Genomic DNA, 21268 nt, shown 5'->3' with positions numbered 1-21268 from the left:
GGGAATTGGATCTCCCTTTCCAACTTCAGCTCTGAATAAACTGGGAATTGGTTCTCCCTTTCCTACTCCAGCTCTGAATAAACTGGGAATTGGTTCTCCCTTTCCTACTCCAGCTCTGAATAAACTGGGAATTGGTTCTCCCTTTCCTACTCCAGCTCTGAATAAAGTTGGCATCGGGTCCACCCGTTCCCACTCCTGCTATTACAATCCTTGGCCTTTCTGTATGATGTTTTCAAATATTTGCTTTTGCACTGGCATTGGACGTGGGAATGGGGGGAACCCGTTTTCTCTCCTTAACTTCTTAATATGTTTATTTATAAAAGTGGTAAACAAATCAAAATATATTTTATATTTGAGATTCTTCAAAGTAGCTACCCTTTGCCTTGATGACAGCTTTGCACACTCTTGGCATTCTCTGAACCAGCTTCATGAGGTAGTCACCTGGAATGCATTTCAATTAACAAGATGTGCTTCCCTAATGTGTGTAATTTCTTTCCATCTTAATACGTTTGAGCCAATCAGTTGGGTTGTGACAAGGTATCGGTGGTATACAGAAGATAGCCTTATTAGGTAAAAGACCAAGTCCATATTATGGCAAGAACAGCTCAAATAAGCAAAGAGAAACGACAGTCTATCATTACTTTAAGACATGAAGGTCAGTCAATACGGAACATTTCAAGAACTTTGAAAGTTTCTTCAAATGCAGTCGCAAAACCGATCAAGCGCTATGATGAAACTGGCTCTCATGAGGACCGGAACAAAAAAGGAATACCCAGAGTTACCTCTGCTGCAGAGGATAAGTTCATTACAGTTAACTGCTCCTCAGATTGCAGGCCAAAAATAAATGCTTCACAGAGTTCAAGTAACAGATACATCTCAACATCAACTGTTCAAAGGAGACTGTGTGAATCAAGCCTTCACGGTCGAATTGCTGCAAATAAACTTTTACTAAAGAACACCAACAAGACGAAGAGACTTGCTTGGGCCAAAAAACAACAGCACTGGACATTAGAGCGGTGGAAATCTGTCCTTTGGTCTGAGATTTTTGGTTCGGACCGCCGTGTCTTTGTGAAACACAGAATAGGTGAACAGATGATCTCTGCATGTGTGGTTCCCACCGTGAAGCAAGGAGGAGGAGGTGTGATGGTGTGATGGTGCTTTCCTGGAGACACTGTCTGTGATTTATTTATAATTCAAGGTACACTTAACCAGCATGGCTACTACAGCATTCTGCAGCGATACACCATCCCATCTGGTTTGTGCTTAGTGGGACTATCATTTGTTTTTCAACAGGACAATGACCCAACACACCTCCAGGCTGTGTAAGGGCTATTTGACCAAGAAGGAGAGTGATGGAGTGCTGCATCAGATGACCTGGCCTCCACAATCACCCGACCTCAACCCAATTGAGATGGTTTGGGATGAGTTGGACTGCAAAGTAAATGGAAATCAGCCAACAAGTGCTCAGCATATGTGGGAACTCCTTCAAGACTGTTGGAAAAGCATTCCAGGTGAAGCTGGTTGAGAGAATGGCAAGAGTGTGCAAAGCTGTCATCAAGATAAAGGTTGGCTACTTTGAAGAATCTCAAATATAAAATGTATTTTGATTTGTTTAAACACTTTTTTTGTAAATACACGATACCATATGTGTTATTTCATAGTTTTGATGTCTTCACTATCATTCTAAAATGTAGAAAAAAGTTGAAAATAAAGAAAAACCCTGGAATGAGTAGTTGTATCCAAACTTTTGACTGGTACTGTATATGCTTTCGTTGTCAGGAATTAATTTACACTTCAAGGCTATTTGTACAAGACGCATATTTGAATACCTCCAGAGGTGGTCGGGAAGATCTAATCACAATCAGATCACAATGCGTCATTTGATCGCGCACGCATTTATTCGCAGGTGTAAACAATCAGAATGTGGACCAGATCAGGACGCATGTTAGATCCAGGTACAAACAGGGCTAGAGTAAAGCTTCTAGGAGGGACACATCCATTCTTATAGGCTGTGTCTCGAATGGCATCCTATTCCCTTGATTGTTTATCCTCCTTTTGACCAGGTTCCTGGATCTGGTCAATATAGGGCCTAGGGTGCCATTCGGAAATTGAACCCGTTTTTATTTTCTGTATGACCTAGCAGCATCCATTTTGTACATGACTATTGCATGGTCCTCTTTCACATGCTATTTTACAACATGGTCTCATTATGTCCAAATAGTGACATTTAACCATTGTGGTTATACGTCCCACTATGCTGCATAAGGGTGAGGTAAAACATTATTTGCAGTTATTCAGTGAAATTAAATCAAACCCTTATACACATTTACATTTAAGTCATTTAGCAGACGCTCTTATCCAGAGCGACTTACAAATTGGAAAGTTCCCTAACCCTAACCCACTAACACTATTATAAGGATCACATCCTGAGGAATTGATACCGACTATGAAAATACATCTTCAGGTTGCCGATTTAAAATTAAAATACGATAATACATATTATCATAATCGGCAGTGATACTTTTAAATAAATAAAAAAACTGGTAAACCATTTCAGTTATAAACAGATGGAAATAAACGAATAATGTGGTAATGATGATATCTCTTCATAAATATGTTTATGTATCTGCTGATAACAGATTGTCACCCTGTGTTCTATCGAAATTAGAAAATGTGTTAAAAAATATAAATATATTAAGCATGCAAACAACCGAACTGAGTCTGCATCCCAAATGGCAACATATAGTGCACTACATTTTGTTTTTAGCAGGAACTGTTCAAAAGTATTGCACTATATAGGGAATATGGTTAGATTTGGGACAGAGCCATAGTGTGCTGCACATTTGTTTAAACAATCAGCCAGATCTGTCCAGTAATAATACCAGACATAGTTCTCCCCAGAGTGGGTGAGTGTGAGGAGTTCATTTGTACCTCCTGTTGGGTGCTCTCTCTGTTGAATTTGTGAATCAGAGATGGTGACTACAGATTCTCCAAGGGCAGATAAGGGTAAATCCAGATGAATCTGTCAGCAGCAGAACATATTCATTTAGATAGCAGTGGTTGAAGTAAAAACAAAATGCTGGTCGAAGGTGCTCTTGGACCATATTCACAAAGCGTCTCAGAGAAGGAGTTGTGCCTGTTAAATCATGATGATCAGCACTCCTCCTAGATCAGCATCCTCCTACTAGATCAACATCCTCCTACTAGATCAACATCCTCCTCCTAGATCAGCATCCTCCTACTAGATCAACATCCTCCTACTAGATCAACATCCTCCTACTAGATCAGCATCCTCCTACTAGATCAACATCCTCCTACTAGATCAACATCCTCCTACTAGATCAACATCCTCCTACTAGATTAGCATCCTCCTACTAGATTAGCACCCTACTCCTAGATCAGCATCCTCCTCCTAGATCAACATCCTCCTACTAGATCAACATCCTCCTACTAGATCAACATCCTCCTACTAGATCACCACCCTACTCCTAGAAATAGCACTGCTACTCTAAGACTCTTTGTGAATACGGGTACTGGTTTGGTGATACTTACTGTTTGGATCAATGTTTTCACACAGTTCCGTCTTGGCCTCTCCATTGGGCCTGTCACTGGTCTTGTGTGAGAGGCGTGTGGTCAGGGACGCGGCCGTCACCACCGCCTTGAAGCTCCTCTTCCTCTTCTGGACATTAAGCTCCGGGTGGAAGATGATGACGTAGACTTTAGGAATGTAAAGCATCCCCAAGGCCACCGAGGCACTGAGATTCATAGAGATACAGAGGGTGGTGGTCTGGATGTACAGCTGGAGAGAGAGAGAGAAGAAATTACCAAAACACTGGATGGAGGTGGCGGGGGGATTAGAACACAGAACTGTCAGAGAGAAGCATGGAGGTGGTGGGAGGATTAGAACACAGAACTGTCAGAGAGAAGCATGGAGGTGGTGGGAGGATTAGAACACAGAACTGTCAGAGAGAAGCATGGAGGTGGTGGGAGGATTAGAACACAGAACTGTCAGAGAGCAGCATGGAGGTGGTGGGAGGATTAGAACACAGAACTGTCAGAGAGAAGCATGGAGGTGGTGGGAGGATTAAAACACAGAACTGTCAGAGAGAAGCATGGAGGTGGTGGGAGGATTAGAACACAGAACTGTCAGAGAGCAGCATGGAGGTGGTGGGGGGATTAGAACACAGAACTGTCAGAGAGAAGCATGGAGGTGGTGGGAGGATTAGAACACAGAACTGTCAGAGAGCAGCATGGAGGTGGTGGGAGGATTAGAACACAGAACTGTCAGAGAGAAGCATGGAGGTGGTGGGAGGATTAAAACACAGAACTGTCAGAGAGAAGCATGGAGGTGGTGGGAGGATTAGAACACAGAACTGTCAGAGAGAAGCATGGAGGTGGTGGGAGGATTAGAACACAGAACTGTCAGAGAGAAGCATGGAGGTGGTGGGAGGATTAAAACACAGAACTGTCAGAGAGAAGCATGGAGGTGGTGGGAGGATTAAAACACAGAACTGTCAGAGAGAAGCATGGAGGTGGTGGGAGGATTAAAACACAGAACTGTCAGAGAGAAGCATGGAGGTGGTGGGAGGATTAAAACACAGAACTGTCAGAGAGAAGCATGGAGATGGTTAGTAAAGTAATTGCCTTTCCACGACACTTTAAACACAGACGATCTCTGCTAAACATACAACCAACATGTGTATCTATCTCTCTGTGACCACCGATAACGTTGACTACAAATACAAAGTTGGCAATGTCTTTACAATTGTTACAAATATGCTTCAAATGAAAACTGAGGTGACTGCATTAAAGACAAATACAGTATACATAGGCCTTCCCAATATTGAGTTGCCCCCCCCAAAGTGTCGAAAGCATTCCACAGGGATGCTGGCCCATGTTGACTCCAATGCTTCCCACAGTTGTGTCAAGTTGGCTGGATGCCCTTTTGGTGGTGGACCATTCTTGATACACACAGGGAAACTGTTGAGCGTGAAAAACCCAGCAGCGTTGCAGTTCTTGACACACTCAAACTGGTGCGCCTGGCACCCACTACCATACCCCGTTCAAAGACACTTAAATCCATGTCTCAAAACTTTAACCTGTCTTTTCCCCTTCATCTACACTGACTGTAGTGGATTTATCAGGTGACAACCAATAAGGGATCATAGCTTTTACCTGGATTCACCTGGATTCACCTGGATTCACCTATGCCATGGAAAGAGCACTGTCCACTCAGTGTATTTGAATCATATTGAAATACATTTCTTGTTCAATGAATTGAGTTTTATTTTGCTAATTGCAGGCTAGCCTACTGTCATTTTGCCTCAATATATTTCACTATGTGTAAATGTGCGCAATGATGTGCCAAATCTGTGATTTACCGCAATATTATTATTGGGTTAGCATTAGAATAAGCCGCCTGAATACAGGTTGTAATATCTCTCTAGGAGCTGATCCGTTGTCAGTATTGTAGAGTAATTGGGGGCGGCAGGTAGCCTAGTGGTTTAGAGCGTTGGACTAGTAACCGAAAGGTTGCAAGATTGAATGCCCGAGCTGACAAGGTCAAAATCTGTCCGTTCTGCCCCCTGAACACGGCAGTTAACCCACTGTTCCTAGACCTTAATTGAAAATAAGAATTTGTTCTTAACTGACTTGCCTAGTAAAATAAAAATATATAATGTTAAGGTAAGATTTGAACGGAAAAAGCTCATCTGAGAACAGCGCTGCCTTTCTTGTCGATCCTATCGGTACGGAGACGCTTAGTGAACATTAGCTCTGAGTGGTGTTTCAGGGGGAAAACTCACGTTACACTTTCAGCCATTGTAGGAAACGATGATTCTCAGGAAACATAAAACCCATAACCGGATTCTAGTGCCAAGCAGAGACGCATCAGTTTCCAGACTGTGGTATGACGAGAGGATCTACAATAACTCCCAACCTTCCAATGAAGGCCAGGAAACTACCCATAAGGCCACTGAGTTGGGTCCATAGAATTATAATTACCACAATATAATTACCACAAGACTAGACCTACCACAATTCCATGGTGGAACAACTGCATAGTGATAGATGTAGCGTGGTGGGTGTGGCTAGCTCCATTTCACTATAAATGTGTAAGGTGTAGCGTGGTGGGTGTGGCTAGCTCCTTGTCACTATAAATGTGTAAGGTGTAGCGTGGTGGGTGTGGCTAGCTCCTTTTCACTATAAATGTGTAAGGTGTAGCATGGTGGGTGTGGCTAGCTCCTTGTCACTATAAATGTGTAAGGTGTAGCGTGGTGGGTGTGGCTAGCTCCTTTTCACTATAAATGTGTAAGGTGTAGCGTGGTGGGTGTGGCTAGCTCCTTTTCACTATAAATGTGTAAGGTGTAGCATGGTGGGTGTGGCTAGCTCCTTTTCACTATAAATGTGTAAGGTGTAGCGTGGTGGGTGTGGCTAGCTCCTTGTCACTATAAATGTGTAAGGTGTAGCATGGTGGGTGTGGCTAGCTCCTTTTCACTATAAATGTGTAAGGTGTAGCGTGGTGGGTGTGGCTAGCTCCTTGTCACTATAAATGTGTAACGTGTAGCATGGTGGGTGTGGCTAGCTCCTTTTCACTATAAGTGTGTAACGTGTAGCATGGTGGGTGTGGCTAGCTCCTTGTCACTATAAGTGTGTAACGTGTAGCGTGGTGGGTGTGGCTAGCTCCTTTTCACTATAAGTGTGTAACGTGTAGCATGGTGGGTGTGGCTTGCTCCTTTTCACTATAAGTGTGTAACGTGTAGCATGGTGGGTGTGGCTAGCTCCTTGTCACTATAAATGTGTAACGTGTAGCATGGTGGGTGTGGCTAGCTCCTTGTCACTATAAGTGTGTAACGTGTAGCATGGTGGGTGTGGCTAGCTCCTTGTCACTATAAATGTGTAACGTGTAGCGTGGTGGGTGTGGCTAGCTCCTTTTCACTATAAGTGTGTAACGTGTAGCATGGTGGGTGTGGCTTGCTCCTTTTCACTATAAGTGTGTAACGTGTAGCATGGTGGGTGTGGCTTGCTCCTTTTCACTATAAGTGTGTAACGTGTAGCATGGTGGGTGTGGCTTGCTCCTTTTCACTATAAGTGTGTAACGTGTAGCATGGTGGGTGTGGCTTGCTCCTTTTCACTATAAGTGTGTAACGTGTAGCATGGTGGGTGTGGCTTGCTCCTTTTCACTATAAGTGTGTAACGTGTAGCATGGTGGGTGTGGCTAGCTCCTTTTCACTATAAATGGGTAACGTGTAGCGTGGCTCCCTGCAGTGTCAAAGCTGAATGTACAAGCAGATTGACCAGGTCTATATAAGGATCCCTAGGGTCCGTCTCAGATTCATGGATATTCGTCCCAAATAGCATCCTATTCCCTAAATAGTGTAATACCAGGCCATCTGGTCTAAACTAGTGCACTACATAGGGAATAGGGTGCCATTTGGGACGAAGCCCTTGGTCTTAGATTCATGGGCATTTCTGTTTTCCTTGCACCTCACAGCACCACATCTCCAGAGTGAGAATGGCGCAGGAAGTCACAGGTTGAATCACACTGAGAAGATAACAGTTGTGGAAATCGGAGCCCAGAGGGTCTGCAGGGGGAACATCTCAGTACTATCTGCACATGATGCCATGTACATTCCAAATGGTACTTTAGTTTGGCAGAGTGCAAATCAGAGGGAATGAAAGCAGGAAGCTGATGACACATAAAGGAGAGGGATGATCTGAACTTTCAAATCAAATCCTGGAATTTACAAGGCCTACTGAGAGACCAGACCTATAGAGACTAGACCTATAGAGACTAGAACTATAGAGACTAGGCATATAGAGACCTATAGAGACTAGACATATAGAGACTAGACCTATAGAGACATATAGAGACTAGACCTATAGAGACCAGCCCTATAGAGACTAGACCTACAGATACTGGACCTATAGAGACTGGACCTATAGAGACCTATATAGAATAGACCTATAGAGACCAGACCTATATAGACTAGACCTATAGGGACTGGACCTATAGAGACCAGAACCAGAGCCACTAGACCTATAGAGACCAAACCTATTGAGACCAGACCGATAGGGACCTATAGAGACCAGACATATAGAGACTGGACCTTTAGAGACCAGACTTATAGAGACTAGACCAATAGAGAGTAGACCTATAGACACTGGACCTATAGAGACTAGACCTATAGAGACCTATAGAGACTAGACCTATAGAGACTGGACCTATAGAGACCGGACCTATAGAGACTGGACGTATAGAGACCTACAGAGACTAGACTTATAGAGACTAGACCTATAGAGACTGGACCTATAGAGACTGGACCTAAAGTGACCGGACAGATAGAGACTAGACCTATAGAGACCAGACCTATAGAGACCAGACCTGTAGAGACCAGACCTAAAGAGGCCAGACCTAAAGAGACCAGACCTATAGAGACCAGACCTATAGAGACCTATAGAGACCAGACCTATAGAGTACAGACCTGTAGAGACCATACCTATAGAGATCAGACCTAAAGAGACCAGAACTAAAGAGACCAGACCTATAGAGACCAGACCTATAGAGACCAGACGTATAGAGACCAGACCTATAGAGACCAGACCTATAGAGGCCAGACCTATAGAGGCCAAACCTTTAGAGACCAGACCTATAGAGACCAGACCAATAGAGACCAGACCTATAGAGACCTATAGAGACCAGCCCAATAGAGACCTAAAGACCAGATCTATAGAGACCAGACCAAAAGAGACCTATAGAGACCAGACCAATAGAGACCTAAAGACCAGATCTATAGAGATAGATAGACCAGACCTATAGAGACCAGACCAATAGACACCTATAGAGACCAAACCAATAGAGACCTAAAGACCAGACCAAAAGAGACCAGACCTATAGAGACCAGACCTATAGAGACCAGACGTATAGAGACCAGACCTATAGAGACCAGACCTATAGAGACCAGACATATATAGGCCAAACCTATAGAGTCCAGACCTTTTGAGACCAGACCTATAGAGACCAGACCTATAGAGACCAGACCAATAGAGACCAGACATATAGAGACCAGACCTATAGAGACCATACCTATGGTGATATTTAGAGACCAGACCTATAGAGACCTAAAGAGACCAGACCAATAGAGACCAGACCAATAGAGACCAGACCTATAGAGTCCAGACCTATAGAGACCAGACCTATAGAGACCAGACCTATAGAGACCAGACCTATAGAGACCAGACCCACAGAGACCAGACCTATAGAGACCAGACCTATAGAGACATTTAGAGACCAGATCTATAGAGACCTAAATAGATCAGACCTATAGAGACCTAAAGACCAGACCAAAAGAGACCAGACCTATAGAGACCAGACCTATAGAGACCAGACGTATAGAGACCAGACCTATAGAGACCAGACCTATAGAGACCAGACATATATAGGCCAAACCTATAGAGTCCAGACCTTTTGAGACCAGACCTATAGAGACCAGACCTATAGAGACCAGACCAATAGAGACCAGACCTATAGAGACCAGACCTATAGAGACCATACCTATGGTGATATTTAGAGACCAGACCTATAGAGACCTAAAGAGACCAGACCAGTAGAGACCAGACCAATAGAGACCAGACCTATAGAGTCCAGACCTATAGAGACCAGACCTATAGAGACCAGACCTATAGAGACCAGACCTATAGAGACCAGACCCACAGAGACCAGACCTATAGAGACCAGACCTATAGAGACATTTAGAGACCAGATCTATAGAGACCTAAATAGATCAGACCTATAGAGACCTAAAGAGACCAGACCGAGAAACAAGAACTATAGAGACCAGACCTATAGAGACCAGACCTATAGAGACCAGACCAAAATAGACCTATAGAGACCAGACCTATAGAGACCAGACCTATAGAGACCAGACCAATAGAGACCTAAAGACCAGATCTATAGAGATAGATAGACCAGACCTATAGAGACCAGACCAATAGACACATATAGAGACCAAACCAATAGAGACCTAAAGACCAGACCAAAAGAGACCAGACCTATAGAGACCAGACCTATAGAGACCAGACGTATAGAGACCAGACCTATAGAGACCAGACCTATAGAGACCAGACATATATAGGCCAAACCTATAGAGTCCAGACCTTTTGAGACCAGACCTATAGAGACCAGACCTATAGAGACCAGACCAATAGAGACCAGACCTATAGAGTCCAGACCTATAGAGACCAGACCTATGGTGATATTTAGAGACCAGACCTATAGAGACCTAAAGAGACCAGACCAATAGAGACCAGACCAATAGAGACCAGACCTATAGGGTCCAGACCTATAGAGACCAGACCTATAGAGACCAGACCTATAGAGACCAGACCTATAGAGACCAGACCCACAGAGACCAGACCTATAGAGACCAGACCTATAGAGACATTTAGAGACCAGATCTATAGAGACCTAAATAGATCAGACTTATAGAGACCTAAAGAGACCATACCGAGAAACAAGAACTATAGAGACCAGACCTATAGAGACCAGACCAAAATAGACCTATAGAGACCAGACCTATAGAGACCAGACCTATAGAGACCAGACCAATAGAGACCAGACCAATAGAGACCTAAAGACCAGATCTATAGAGATAGATAGACCAGACCTATAGAGACCAGACCAATAGACACCTATAGAGACCAAACCAATAGAGACCTAAAGACCAGACCAAAAGAGACCAGACCTATAGAGACCAGACCTATAGAGACCAGACGTATAGAGACCAGACCTATAGAGACCAGACCTATAGAGACCAGACATATATAGGCCAAACCTATAGAGTCCAGACCTTTTGAGACCAGACCTATAGAGACCAGACCTATAGAGACCAGACCAATAGAGACCAGACCTATAGAGACCAGACCTATAGAGACCATACCTATGGTGATATTTAGAGACCAGACCTATAGAGACCTAAAGAGACCAGACCAATAGAGACCAGACCAATAGAGACCAGACCTATAGAGTCCAGACCTATAGAGACCAGACCTATAGAGACCAGACCTATAGAGACCAGACCCACAGAGACCAGACCTATAGAGACCAGACCTATAGAGACATTTAGAGACCAGATCTATAGAGACCTAAATAGATCAGACCTATAGAGACCTAAAGACCAGACCAAAAGAGACCAGACCTATAGAGACCAGACCTATAGAGACCAGACGTATAGAGACCAGACCTATAGAGACCAGACCTATAGAGACCAGACATATATAGGCCAAACCTATAGAGTCCAGACCTTTTGAGACCAGACCTATAGAGACCAGACCTATAGAGACCAGACCAATAGAGACCAGACCTATAGAGACCAGACCTATAGAGACCATACCTATGGTGATATTTAGAGACCAGACCTATAGAGACCTAAAGAGACCAGACCAGTAGAGACCAGACCAATAGAGACCAGACCTATAGAGTCCAGACCTATAGAGACCAGACCTATAGAGACCAGACCTATAGAGACCAGACCTATAGAGACCAGACCCACAGAGACCAGACCTATAGAGACCAGACCTATAGAGACATTTAGAGACCAGATCTATAGAGACCTAAATAGATCAGACCTATAGAGACCTAAAGAGACCAGACCGAGAAACAAGAACTATAGAGACCAGACCTATAGAGACCAGACCTATAGAGACCAGACCAAAATAGACCTATAGAGACCAGACCTATAGAGACCAGACCTATAGAGACCAGACCAATAGAGACCTAAAGACCAGATCTATAGAGATAGATAGACCAGACCTATAGAGACCAGACCAATAGACACATATAGAGACCAAACCAATAGAGACCTAAAGACCAGACCAAAAGAGACCAGACCTATAGAGACCAGACCTATAGAGACCAGACGTATAGAGACCAGACCTATAGAGACCAGACCTATAGAGACCAGACATATATAGGCCAAACCTATAGAGTCCAGACCTTTTGAGACCAGACCTATAGAGACCAGACCTATAGAGACCAGACCAATAGAGACCAGACCTATAGAGTCCAGACCTATAGAGACCAGACCTATGGTGATATTTAGAGACCAGACCTATAGAGACCTAAAGAGACCAGACCAATAGAGACCAGACCAATAGAGACCAGACCTATAGGGTCCAGACCTATAGAGACCAGACCTATAGAGACCAGACCTATAGAGACCAGACCTATAGAGACCAGACCCACAGAGACCAGACCTATAGAGACCAGACCTATAGAGACATTTAGAGACCAGATCTATAGAGACCTAAATAGATCAGACTTATAGAGACCTAAAGAGACCATACCGAGAAACAAGAACTATAGAGACCAGACCTATAGAGACCAGACCTATAGAGACCAGACCAAAATAGACCTATAGAGACCAGACCTATAGAGACCAGACCTATAGAGACCAGACCAATAGAGACCAGACCAATAGAGACCTATAGAGACCAGACCAATAGAGACCAGACCTATAGAGACCAGACATAAAGAGGCCAGACCTATAGAGACCAGACCTATAGAGACCAGACCTATAGAGACCTATAGAGACAAGACCTATAGAGACCAGACATATAGAGAACTAAAGAGGCCAGACCTATAGAGACCAGACCAATAGAGACGAGACCTATAGAGACCAGAACTATGGAGACCAGACCTATAGAGACCTACAGAGACCAGACCTATAGAGACCTATAGAGACCAGACCAATAGAGACCAGACCTACAGAGACCAGACCTACAGAGACCAGACCTATAGAGACCAGACCTATAGAGACCTAAAGAGACCAGCTCTATAGAGACCAGACCTGTAGAGACCAGACCTATAGAGACCAGACCTATAGAGACCAGACCTATAGAGACCAGACCTATAGAGACCAGACATATAGAGACCAGACCTAAAGAGGCCAGACCTATAGAGACCAGACCTAAAGAGACCAGACCTACAGAGACCAGACCTACAGAGACCAGACCTATAGAGACCAGATCTATAGAGACCTAAAGAGACCAGATCTATAGAGACCAGACCTGTAGAGACCAGACCTATAGAGACCATACCTATAGAGACCAGACCTATAGAGACCAGACCTATAGAGCCATAAAGAGACCAGATCTATAGAGACCAGACTTGTAGAGACCAGACCTATAGAGACCAGACCTATAGAGACCAGACCTATAGAGACCAGACCTACAGAGACCAGACCTATAGAGACCAGACCTATTGAGCCATAAAGAGACCAGATCTATAGAGACCAGACCTGTAGAGACCAGACCTATAGAGACCAGACCTATAGAGACCAGACCTGTAGAGACCAGACCTGTAGAGACCAGACCTATAGAGACCAGACCTGTAGAGACCAGACCTATAGAGACCAGACCTATAGAGACCAGACCTATAGAGACCAGACCTGTAGAGACCAGACCTAAAGAGGCCAGACCTACAGAGACCAGACCTATAGAGACCAGACCTATAGAGACCTAAAGAGACCAAATCTATAGAGACCAGACCTGTAGAGACCAGACCTATAGAGACCAGACCTATAGAAACCAGACCTATAGAGACCAGACCTATAGAGACCTAAAGAGACCAGATCTATAGAGACCAGACCTGTAGAGACCAGACCTATAGAGACCAGACCTATAGAGACTACACCTATAGAGACCAGACCTAAAGAGGCCAGACCAATAGAGACCAGACCTATAGAGAACTATAGAAACCGGACCAATAGAGACCAGACCAATAGAGACCAGACCAATAGAGACCTACAGAGACCAGACCAATAGAGACAAGACCAATAGAGACCAGACCAATAGAGACCAGACCTATAGAGACCAGACCTATAGAGACCAGACCAATAGAGACCAGACCTATAGATACATTTAGAGACCAGACCAATAGAGAACTATAGAAACCGGACCAATAGAGACCAGACCAATAGGTACAAGACCTATAGAGACCTAAAGAGGCCAGACCAATAGATACAAGACCTATAGAGACCTATAGAGACCAGACCAATAGAGACCAGACCAATAGAGACCTATAGAGACCAGACCAATAGAGACCAGACCAATAGAGACCAGACCTATAGAGACCAGACCTATAGAGACCAGACCTATAGAGACCAGACCAAGAGAGACCAGACCTATAGAGACCAGACCAAGAGAGACCAGACCTATAGAGACCAGACCTATAGAGACCAGACGTATAGAGAGCAGACCTATAGAGACCAGACCTATAGAGACCAGACCTATAGAGGCCAAACCTATAGAGTCCAGACCTTTTGAGACCAGACCAATAGAGACCAGACCTATAGAGAACAGAAATATAGAGACCAGACCTATAGAGACCAGACCTATAGAGACCAGACCAATAGAGACCAGACCTATAGAAACCAGACCTATAGAGACCAGACCTATTGAGACCAGACAAATAGAGACCAGACCTATAGAGAACAGACCTATAGAGACCTATAGAGACCAGACCTATAGAGACCAGACCAATAGAGACCAGACCTATAGAGACCAGACCTATAGAGACCAGACCAAGAGAGACCAGACCTATAGAGACCAGACCAAGAGAGACCAGACCTATAGAGACCAGACCTATTTAGACCAGACCAATAGAGACCAGACCTATAGAGACCAGACCTATAGAGACCAGACCAAGAGAGACCAGACCTATAGAGACCTATAGATACCAGACCAATAATGACCTATTTAGACCAGACCTATAGAGACCTATAGAGACCAGACCAATAGAGACCAGACCTATAGAGACCAGACCTATAGAGACCAGACCTATAGAGACCAGACCTATAGAGACCAGACCTATAGAGACCAGACCTATAGAGACCAGACCTATAGAGACCAGACCTATAGAGACCAGACCTGTAGAGACCAGACCTATAGAGACCAGACCTATAGAGACCAGACCTGTAGAGACCAGACCTATAGAGACGAGATCTAAAAAGTCCAGACCTATAGAGACCAGACCTATAGAGACCAGACCAATAGAGACCAGACCTATAGAGACCTATAGAGACCAGACCAATAGAGACCAGACCTATAGAGACCAGACCTATAGAGACCAGACCTATAGAGACCAGACCTATAGAGACCAGACCTGTAGAGACCAGACCTATAGAGACCAGACCTATAGAGACCAGACCTATATGTACCTATAGAGACCAGACCTATAGAGACCAGACTAAGGCACTGCATCTCAGTGCTAGAGGCATCACTACAAACCTTGGTTCGATCCCAGGCTGTATCACAACCGACTGTGATTGGGAGTCCCATAGGGCGCCGTACAATTGGCCCAGTGTCATCCGGGTTTGGCTGGGGTAGACCGTCATTATAAATAAGAATTTGTTCTTAAGTTAAATAAAGGTTATAACAAAAAAATCTGCTCAATGTAATTGAAGAATCCATAGAATTAATCAAATTCTGGGAAAATTACAAAACAAAAAAAACAAAAAATTATCTATCCAAATCTTTTTGGCTCTATAACAATCTTTTTGGCTCTATAACAAAGAATAAACTACAAAAACATATACATGATCAAATACAAATTTTAAAATCAACTATTAAAGACTACCAGAACCCGCTGGATTCTCCAATTACATTGAATGAACTACAGGAAAGAATACAAACCCTCCATCCCAAAAAGGCCTGTGGTATTGATGGTATCCTTAATGAAATGATAAAATATACAGACAACAAATTCCATTTGGCTATACTAAAACTCTTTAACATTCTCCTCAGCTCTGGTATCTTCCCCAATATTTGGAACCAAGAACTGATCACCCTAATCCACAAAAGTGGAAACAAATTTGACCCCATAAACTACCGAGGGATATGCGTCAACAGCAACCTTGGGAAAATCCTCTGCATTATCATAAACAGCAGACTCGTATATTTCCTCAGGGAAAACAATGTACTGAGCAAATGTCAAATTGGCTTTTTACCATATTATCGTACGACAGACCACATATTCACCCTGCACACTAACTGACAAACAAATCAAATCAAAACAAAGGAAAAGCCTTCTCATGATTTGTTGATTTCAAAAAAGCCTTTGACTCAATTTGGCATGAGGGTCTGCTATACAAATGGATGGAAACTGGTGTTGGGGGGAAAAACATACGACATTATATAAAATCCATGTACACAAACAAATGTGCGTTTAAAATTGGGAGAAAACACAGCATTTCTTTCCACAGGGCCTTGGGGTGAGACCAGGATTCAGCTTCAGCCTTACCCATCTATCAAAAGGAAAATAAAATGAGGATCTGGCTAAAAATACTTGAATCAGTTATAGAACACATTGCCCATTATGGTTGTGAGGTTTGGAGTCCGCTCACCAACCAATAATTCACAAAATGGGACAAACACCAAATTGAGACTCTGCATGAAGAATTCAGCAAAAATGTCCTCTGTGTACAACATAAAACACCAAATAATACCTGCAGAGCAGAATTAGGCCGATACCCGCTAATTATCAAAATCCAGAAAAGAGACGATAAATTCTACAACCACCTAAAAGGAAGCAATTCCTAAACCTTCCATAACAAAGCCATCACCTACAGAGAGATGAACCTGGAGAAGAGTCCCCTAAGCAAGCTGGTTTCTGGGGCTCTGTTCACAAACACAAACAGACCCCCCTGAGCACCAGCACAGCTACACAATTAGACCCAAACAAATCATGAGAAAACAAAAAGATAATTACTTGCACATCGTTACAACACCCTACATTGCCATAATACGACATTTGAAATGTCTCTATTCCTTTGGAACTTTTGTGAGTGTAACGTTTACTGTTCATTTTCAATTGTTTATTTCACTTTTATTTATTTTCTATTTCACTTGCTTTGGAAAGGTAAACAAATGTTTCCCATGCCAATAAAGCCCTTAAATTGAATTTGTGAGAGATAGAGGGAAGTAGTGGGCTGCCTGTGGCTGTGGTGATGAGTGTGTGTGAGAGAGAGAGAGAGAAGGCAGGGACCCAGACTTCATCAGATAAATTGGAAATACAGACATTGTCATCCTACAAGAAACATGATATAGAGGAGATGGGCCCACTAGTGACCCTCTAGGCTACAGAGAGCTGGTAGTCCCACCAAACTACCAGGTGTGAAACAGGGAAGAGACTCAGGGGCTATGCTAATTTGGTATAGAGCAGACCTAACCCAGTCTATTAAATTAGACAAAACAGAACATTTTACATCAGGCTATAAATTAATAAGGAAATTATCTCAACAGAAAGAAAAAAAATCATAATTTGTGCTACCTATACCCCCCCAATAGAATCCCCATACTTTAATGATGACAGCTTCTTCTCCATCCTAGAGGGGGAGATCAACAATTTCCAGGCTCAGGGACATGTACTAGTCTGTGGCGACCTAAATGACCCCAAGCATACTTCCAAAATTGTGGCAAAATGGCTTAAGGACAACAAAGTCAAGGTATTGGAGTGGCCATCACAAAGCCCTCAAATCAAATCAAAGTGTATTTGTCACGTGCGCCGAATACAACAGGTGTAGTAGAACTTACAGTGAAATGCTGAATACAACAGGTGTAGTAGACCTTACAGTGAAATGCTGAATACAACAGGTGTAGTAGACCTTACAGTGAAATGATGAATACAACAGGTGTAGTAGACCTCACAGTGAAATGCTGAATAGAACAGGTGTAGTAGACCATACAGTGAAATGCTGAATACAACAGGTGTAGTAGACCTTACAGTGAAATGCTGAATACAACAGGTGTAGTAGACCTTACAGTGAAATGCTGAATAGAACAGGTGTAGTAGACCTTACAGTGAAATGCTGAATAAAACAGGTGTAGTAGACCTCACAGTGAAATGCTGAATAGAACAGGTGTAGTAGACCATACAGTGAAATGCTGAATACAACAGGTGTAGTAGACCTCACAGTGAAATGCTGAATACAACAGGTGTAGTAGACCTTACAGTGAAATGCTGAATACAACAGGTGTAGATCTTACAGTGAAATGCTTACTTACAGGCTCTAACAAACTATGGAAAAAAGGTATTAGGTGAACAATAGGTAGGTAAAGAAATAAAAACAACAGTAAAAAGACAGTGAAAAATAACAGTAGTGAGGCTACATACAGACACCGGATAGTCGGGCTGATTGAGGTAGTATGTACATGTAGATATGGTTAAAGTGACTATGCATATATGATAAACAGAGAGCAGCAGCAGCGTAAAAGAGGGGTTGGGGGGGGGGGGGGGGGGGGCACACAATGCAAATAGTCCGGGTAGCCATTTGATTACCTGTTCAGGAATATTATGGCTTGGGGGTAAAAACTGTTGAGAAGCCTTTTTGTCCTAGACTTGGCAATCCGGTACTGCTAGAGAGAACAGTCTATGACTGGGGTGGTTGGGGTCATTGACAATTTTTAGGGCCTTCCTCTGACATCGTCTGGTGTAGAGGTCCTGGATGGCAGGCAGCATAGCCCCAGTGATGTACTGGGCCATTCATACTACCCTCTGTAGTGCCTTGTAGTCGGAGGCCGAGCAATTGCCGTACCAGGCAGTGATGCAACCAGTGAGGATGCTCTCGATGTTGCAGCTGTAGAACTTTTGTCTGAGGACCCATGCCAAATATTTTAGTTTCCTGAGGCTTTGTCGTGCCCTCTTCACAACTGTCTTGGTGTGTTTGGACCATTCTAGTTTGTTGGTGATGTGAACACCAAGGAACTTCAAGCTCTCAACATGCTCCACTACAGCCCCGTTGATGAGAATGGGGGGGTGCTCGGTCCTCCTTTTCCTGTAGTCCACAATCATCTCCTTAGTCTTGGTTACGTTGAGGGATAGGTTGTTATTCTGGCACCACCCGGACAGGTCTCTGACCTCCTGCCTGTAGATTGTCTCGTCATTGTGAGGTGAACAGGTCTACCACTGTTGTGTCGTCTGCAAACTTAATGATGGTGTTGGAGTCGTGCCTGGCCATGCAGTCGTAGGTGAACAGGGAGTACAGGAGGGGCATGAGCACGCACCCCTGGGGGGCTCCAGTGTTGAGGATCAGCGTGGCAGATGTGTTGCTTCCCAACCTCAACACCTGGGAGCGCCCCGTCAGGAAGTCTAGGATCCAGTTGCAGAGGGAGGTGTTTAGTCCCAGGATCCTTAGCTTAGTGATGAGCTTTGAGGGTACTATGGTGTTGAACGCTGAGCTGTAGTCAATGAATAGCATTCTCACATAGGTGTTCCTTTTGTCCAGGTGGGAAAGGGCAGTGTGGAGTGCAATAGAGATTGCATCATCTGTGGATCTGTTTGGGCGGTATGCAAATTGGAGTGGGTCTAGGGTTTCTGGGATGATGGTGTTGTGAGCCATTACCAGTTGTAAGCCATTACCAGCCTGTCAGAACACTTCATGGCTATGGATGTGAGCGCAATGGGTCTGTAGTCATTTAGGCAGGTTGCCTTCGTGTTCTTGGGCACAGGGACTATGGTGGTCTGCTTGAAACATGTTGGTATTACAGACTCAATCAGGAACATGTTGAAAATGTCAGTGAAGACACCTGCCAGTTGGTCAGCACATGCCCGGAGCACACGTCCTGGGAATCCGTCTGGCCCTGTAGCCTTGTCAATGTTGACCTGTTTAAAGGTCTTACTCACGGAGAGCGTGATCACACAGTCATCCGGAACAGCTGATGCTCTCATGCATGCCTCATTGTTGCTTGCCACGAAGCGAGCATAGAAGTGATTTAGCTCATCTGGTAGGCTCGTGTCACTGGCCAGCTCGTGGCTGTGCTTCTCTTTGTAGTCTGTAATAGTTTGCAAGCCCTGCCACATAAGACGAGCGTCTGAGCCGGTGTAGTATGATTAAATCTTTAGCTCAGTGCCTGTATCCCATGGCTTCTGGTTGGGGTATGTACGTACGATTCAATCTTCGCCCTGTATTGATGCTGAAAGGATGCCAGGAATGGACAAGAACCCGACACCCTCAGCACACAGGGGGACAAACACCAACCTGGAGGTGACAGCATTCTATCGCCCATATACCATCCTAGACACATCTTGGGGCTCCAGAGTGGCACAGAGGCCAAAGGCACTGCATCTCAGTGCAAGAGGCGTCAATAGAGTCTCTGGTTCAAATCCAGGCTGTATAACATCCGGCCGTGATTGGGAGTCCCATGTGGAAGTGCACAATTGGCCCAGAGTCGTCCAGGTTTGGCCGTGGTGGGCAGTCATCGTAAATAAGAATTTGACTGACTTGCTTAGTTAAATAAAGGTTACATTTTAAAATGTAAAAAAACATATTTTCAAATTCAAAAAAAATAAAAATACAACAACATAATTAGCAAAAACTCCTGCAGCTCTGTCGGATGCTGGGTATGTACATAGACAATGGTAGGCTTCGAGGGGACTCCTATGGTGGGTACACCTATAGCTCATCTTTTGGCAGTAGTACTGTAGATTACTTTATCACTGAACTCAACCCAGAGCGTTCACAGTCAGCCCACTGACACCCTTATCAGATCACAACAAATTCACACTCTACTTGAACAGAGCAATACTCAATCACGAGGCATCAAAGCCAAAGGAACTGAATAATATTAAAGAAACGCTAGAGGTGGAAGGAAAGTAGTGTGGAAATCCACCAAAAAACTATTAAAAATAACTAAAAACTAAAAAAACTAAAAACAACAGCAAATTAATTCCTTGATAAAAGGTTTCACTGTAATAATGAAGGCGTAAACCTGGATTCAGAAAACCTAAACAGTATATTTCACCTATCACCTAACAACTAATCAGATAATTACTTGACACATTGTAAAATAATTTACAAAAAAACCTGAGCAAACTACAATGCTATTTGGCCATTAACAGAGAGTACACAGTGGCAGAATACCTGACCACTGTGACTGACCCAAACTTAAGGATATTAAGTCTCAGTCGACATAGAAGACAGGCTATGTGCACACTACCCACAAAATGAGGTGGAAACTGAGCTGCACTTACTAACCTCTTGCCAAACGTATGACCATATTAGAGACACATATTTCCCTCAGATTACACAGATCCAAGAAGAATTCGAAATCATATCAAATTTTGATGAACTTTTATATCTATTGGGTGAAATACCACAGTGTGCCATCAAAGCAGCAAGATGTGTGACCTGTTGCCACAAGAAAAGAGCAACTAGTGAAGAACAAAACCATTGTAAATACAACCCATATTTATGTTTATTTATTTTCCCTTGTG

At 43.7% G+C, this 21268-nt stretch overlaps 1 protein-coding gene across 1 annotated transcript in view; it reads right to left on the bottom strand.

Annotated features, from left to right (window-relative positions):
* Positions 1-21268, bottom strand: part of LOC139553201 (metabotropic glutamate receptor 7-like) — a 420178-nt gene that overhangs the window by 27782 nt on the left and 371128 nt on the right. The window contains exon 10 of the mRNA XM_071365256.1: positions 3553-3799. Within this exon, the coding sequence (XP_071221357.1) occupies positions 3553-3799 (247 nt within the window). The remainder of the gene's footprint in view (positions 1-3552; positions 3800-21268) is intronic.

The sequence above is a fragment of the Salvelinus alpinus genome, chromosome 2 (assembly GCF_045679555.1).
Source record: "Salvelinus alpinus chromosome 2, SLU_Salpinus.1, whole genome shotgun sequence".
Taxonomy (NCBI): domain Eukaryota; kingdom Metazoa; phylum Chordata; class Actinopteri; order Salmoniformes; family Salmonidae; genus Salvelinus; species Salvelinus alpinus.
The sequence above is the reverse complement of the archived record's forward strand: the minus strand, read 5'-3'. Positions and strand labels throughout refer to the sequence as shown.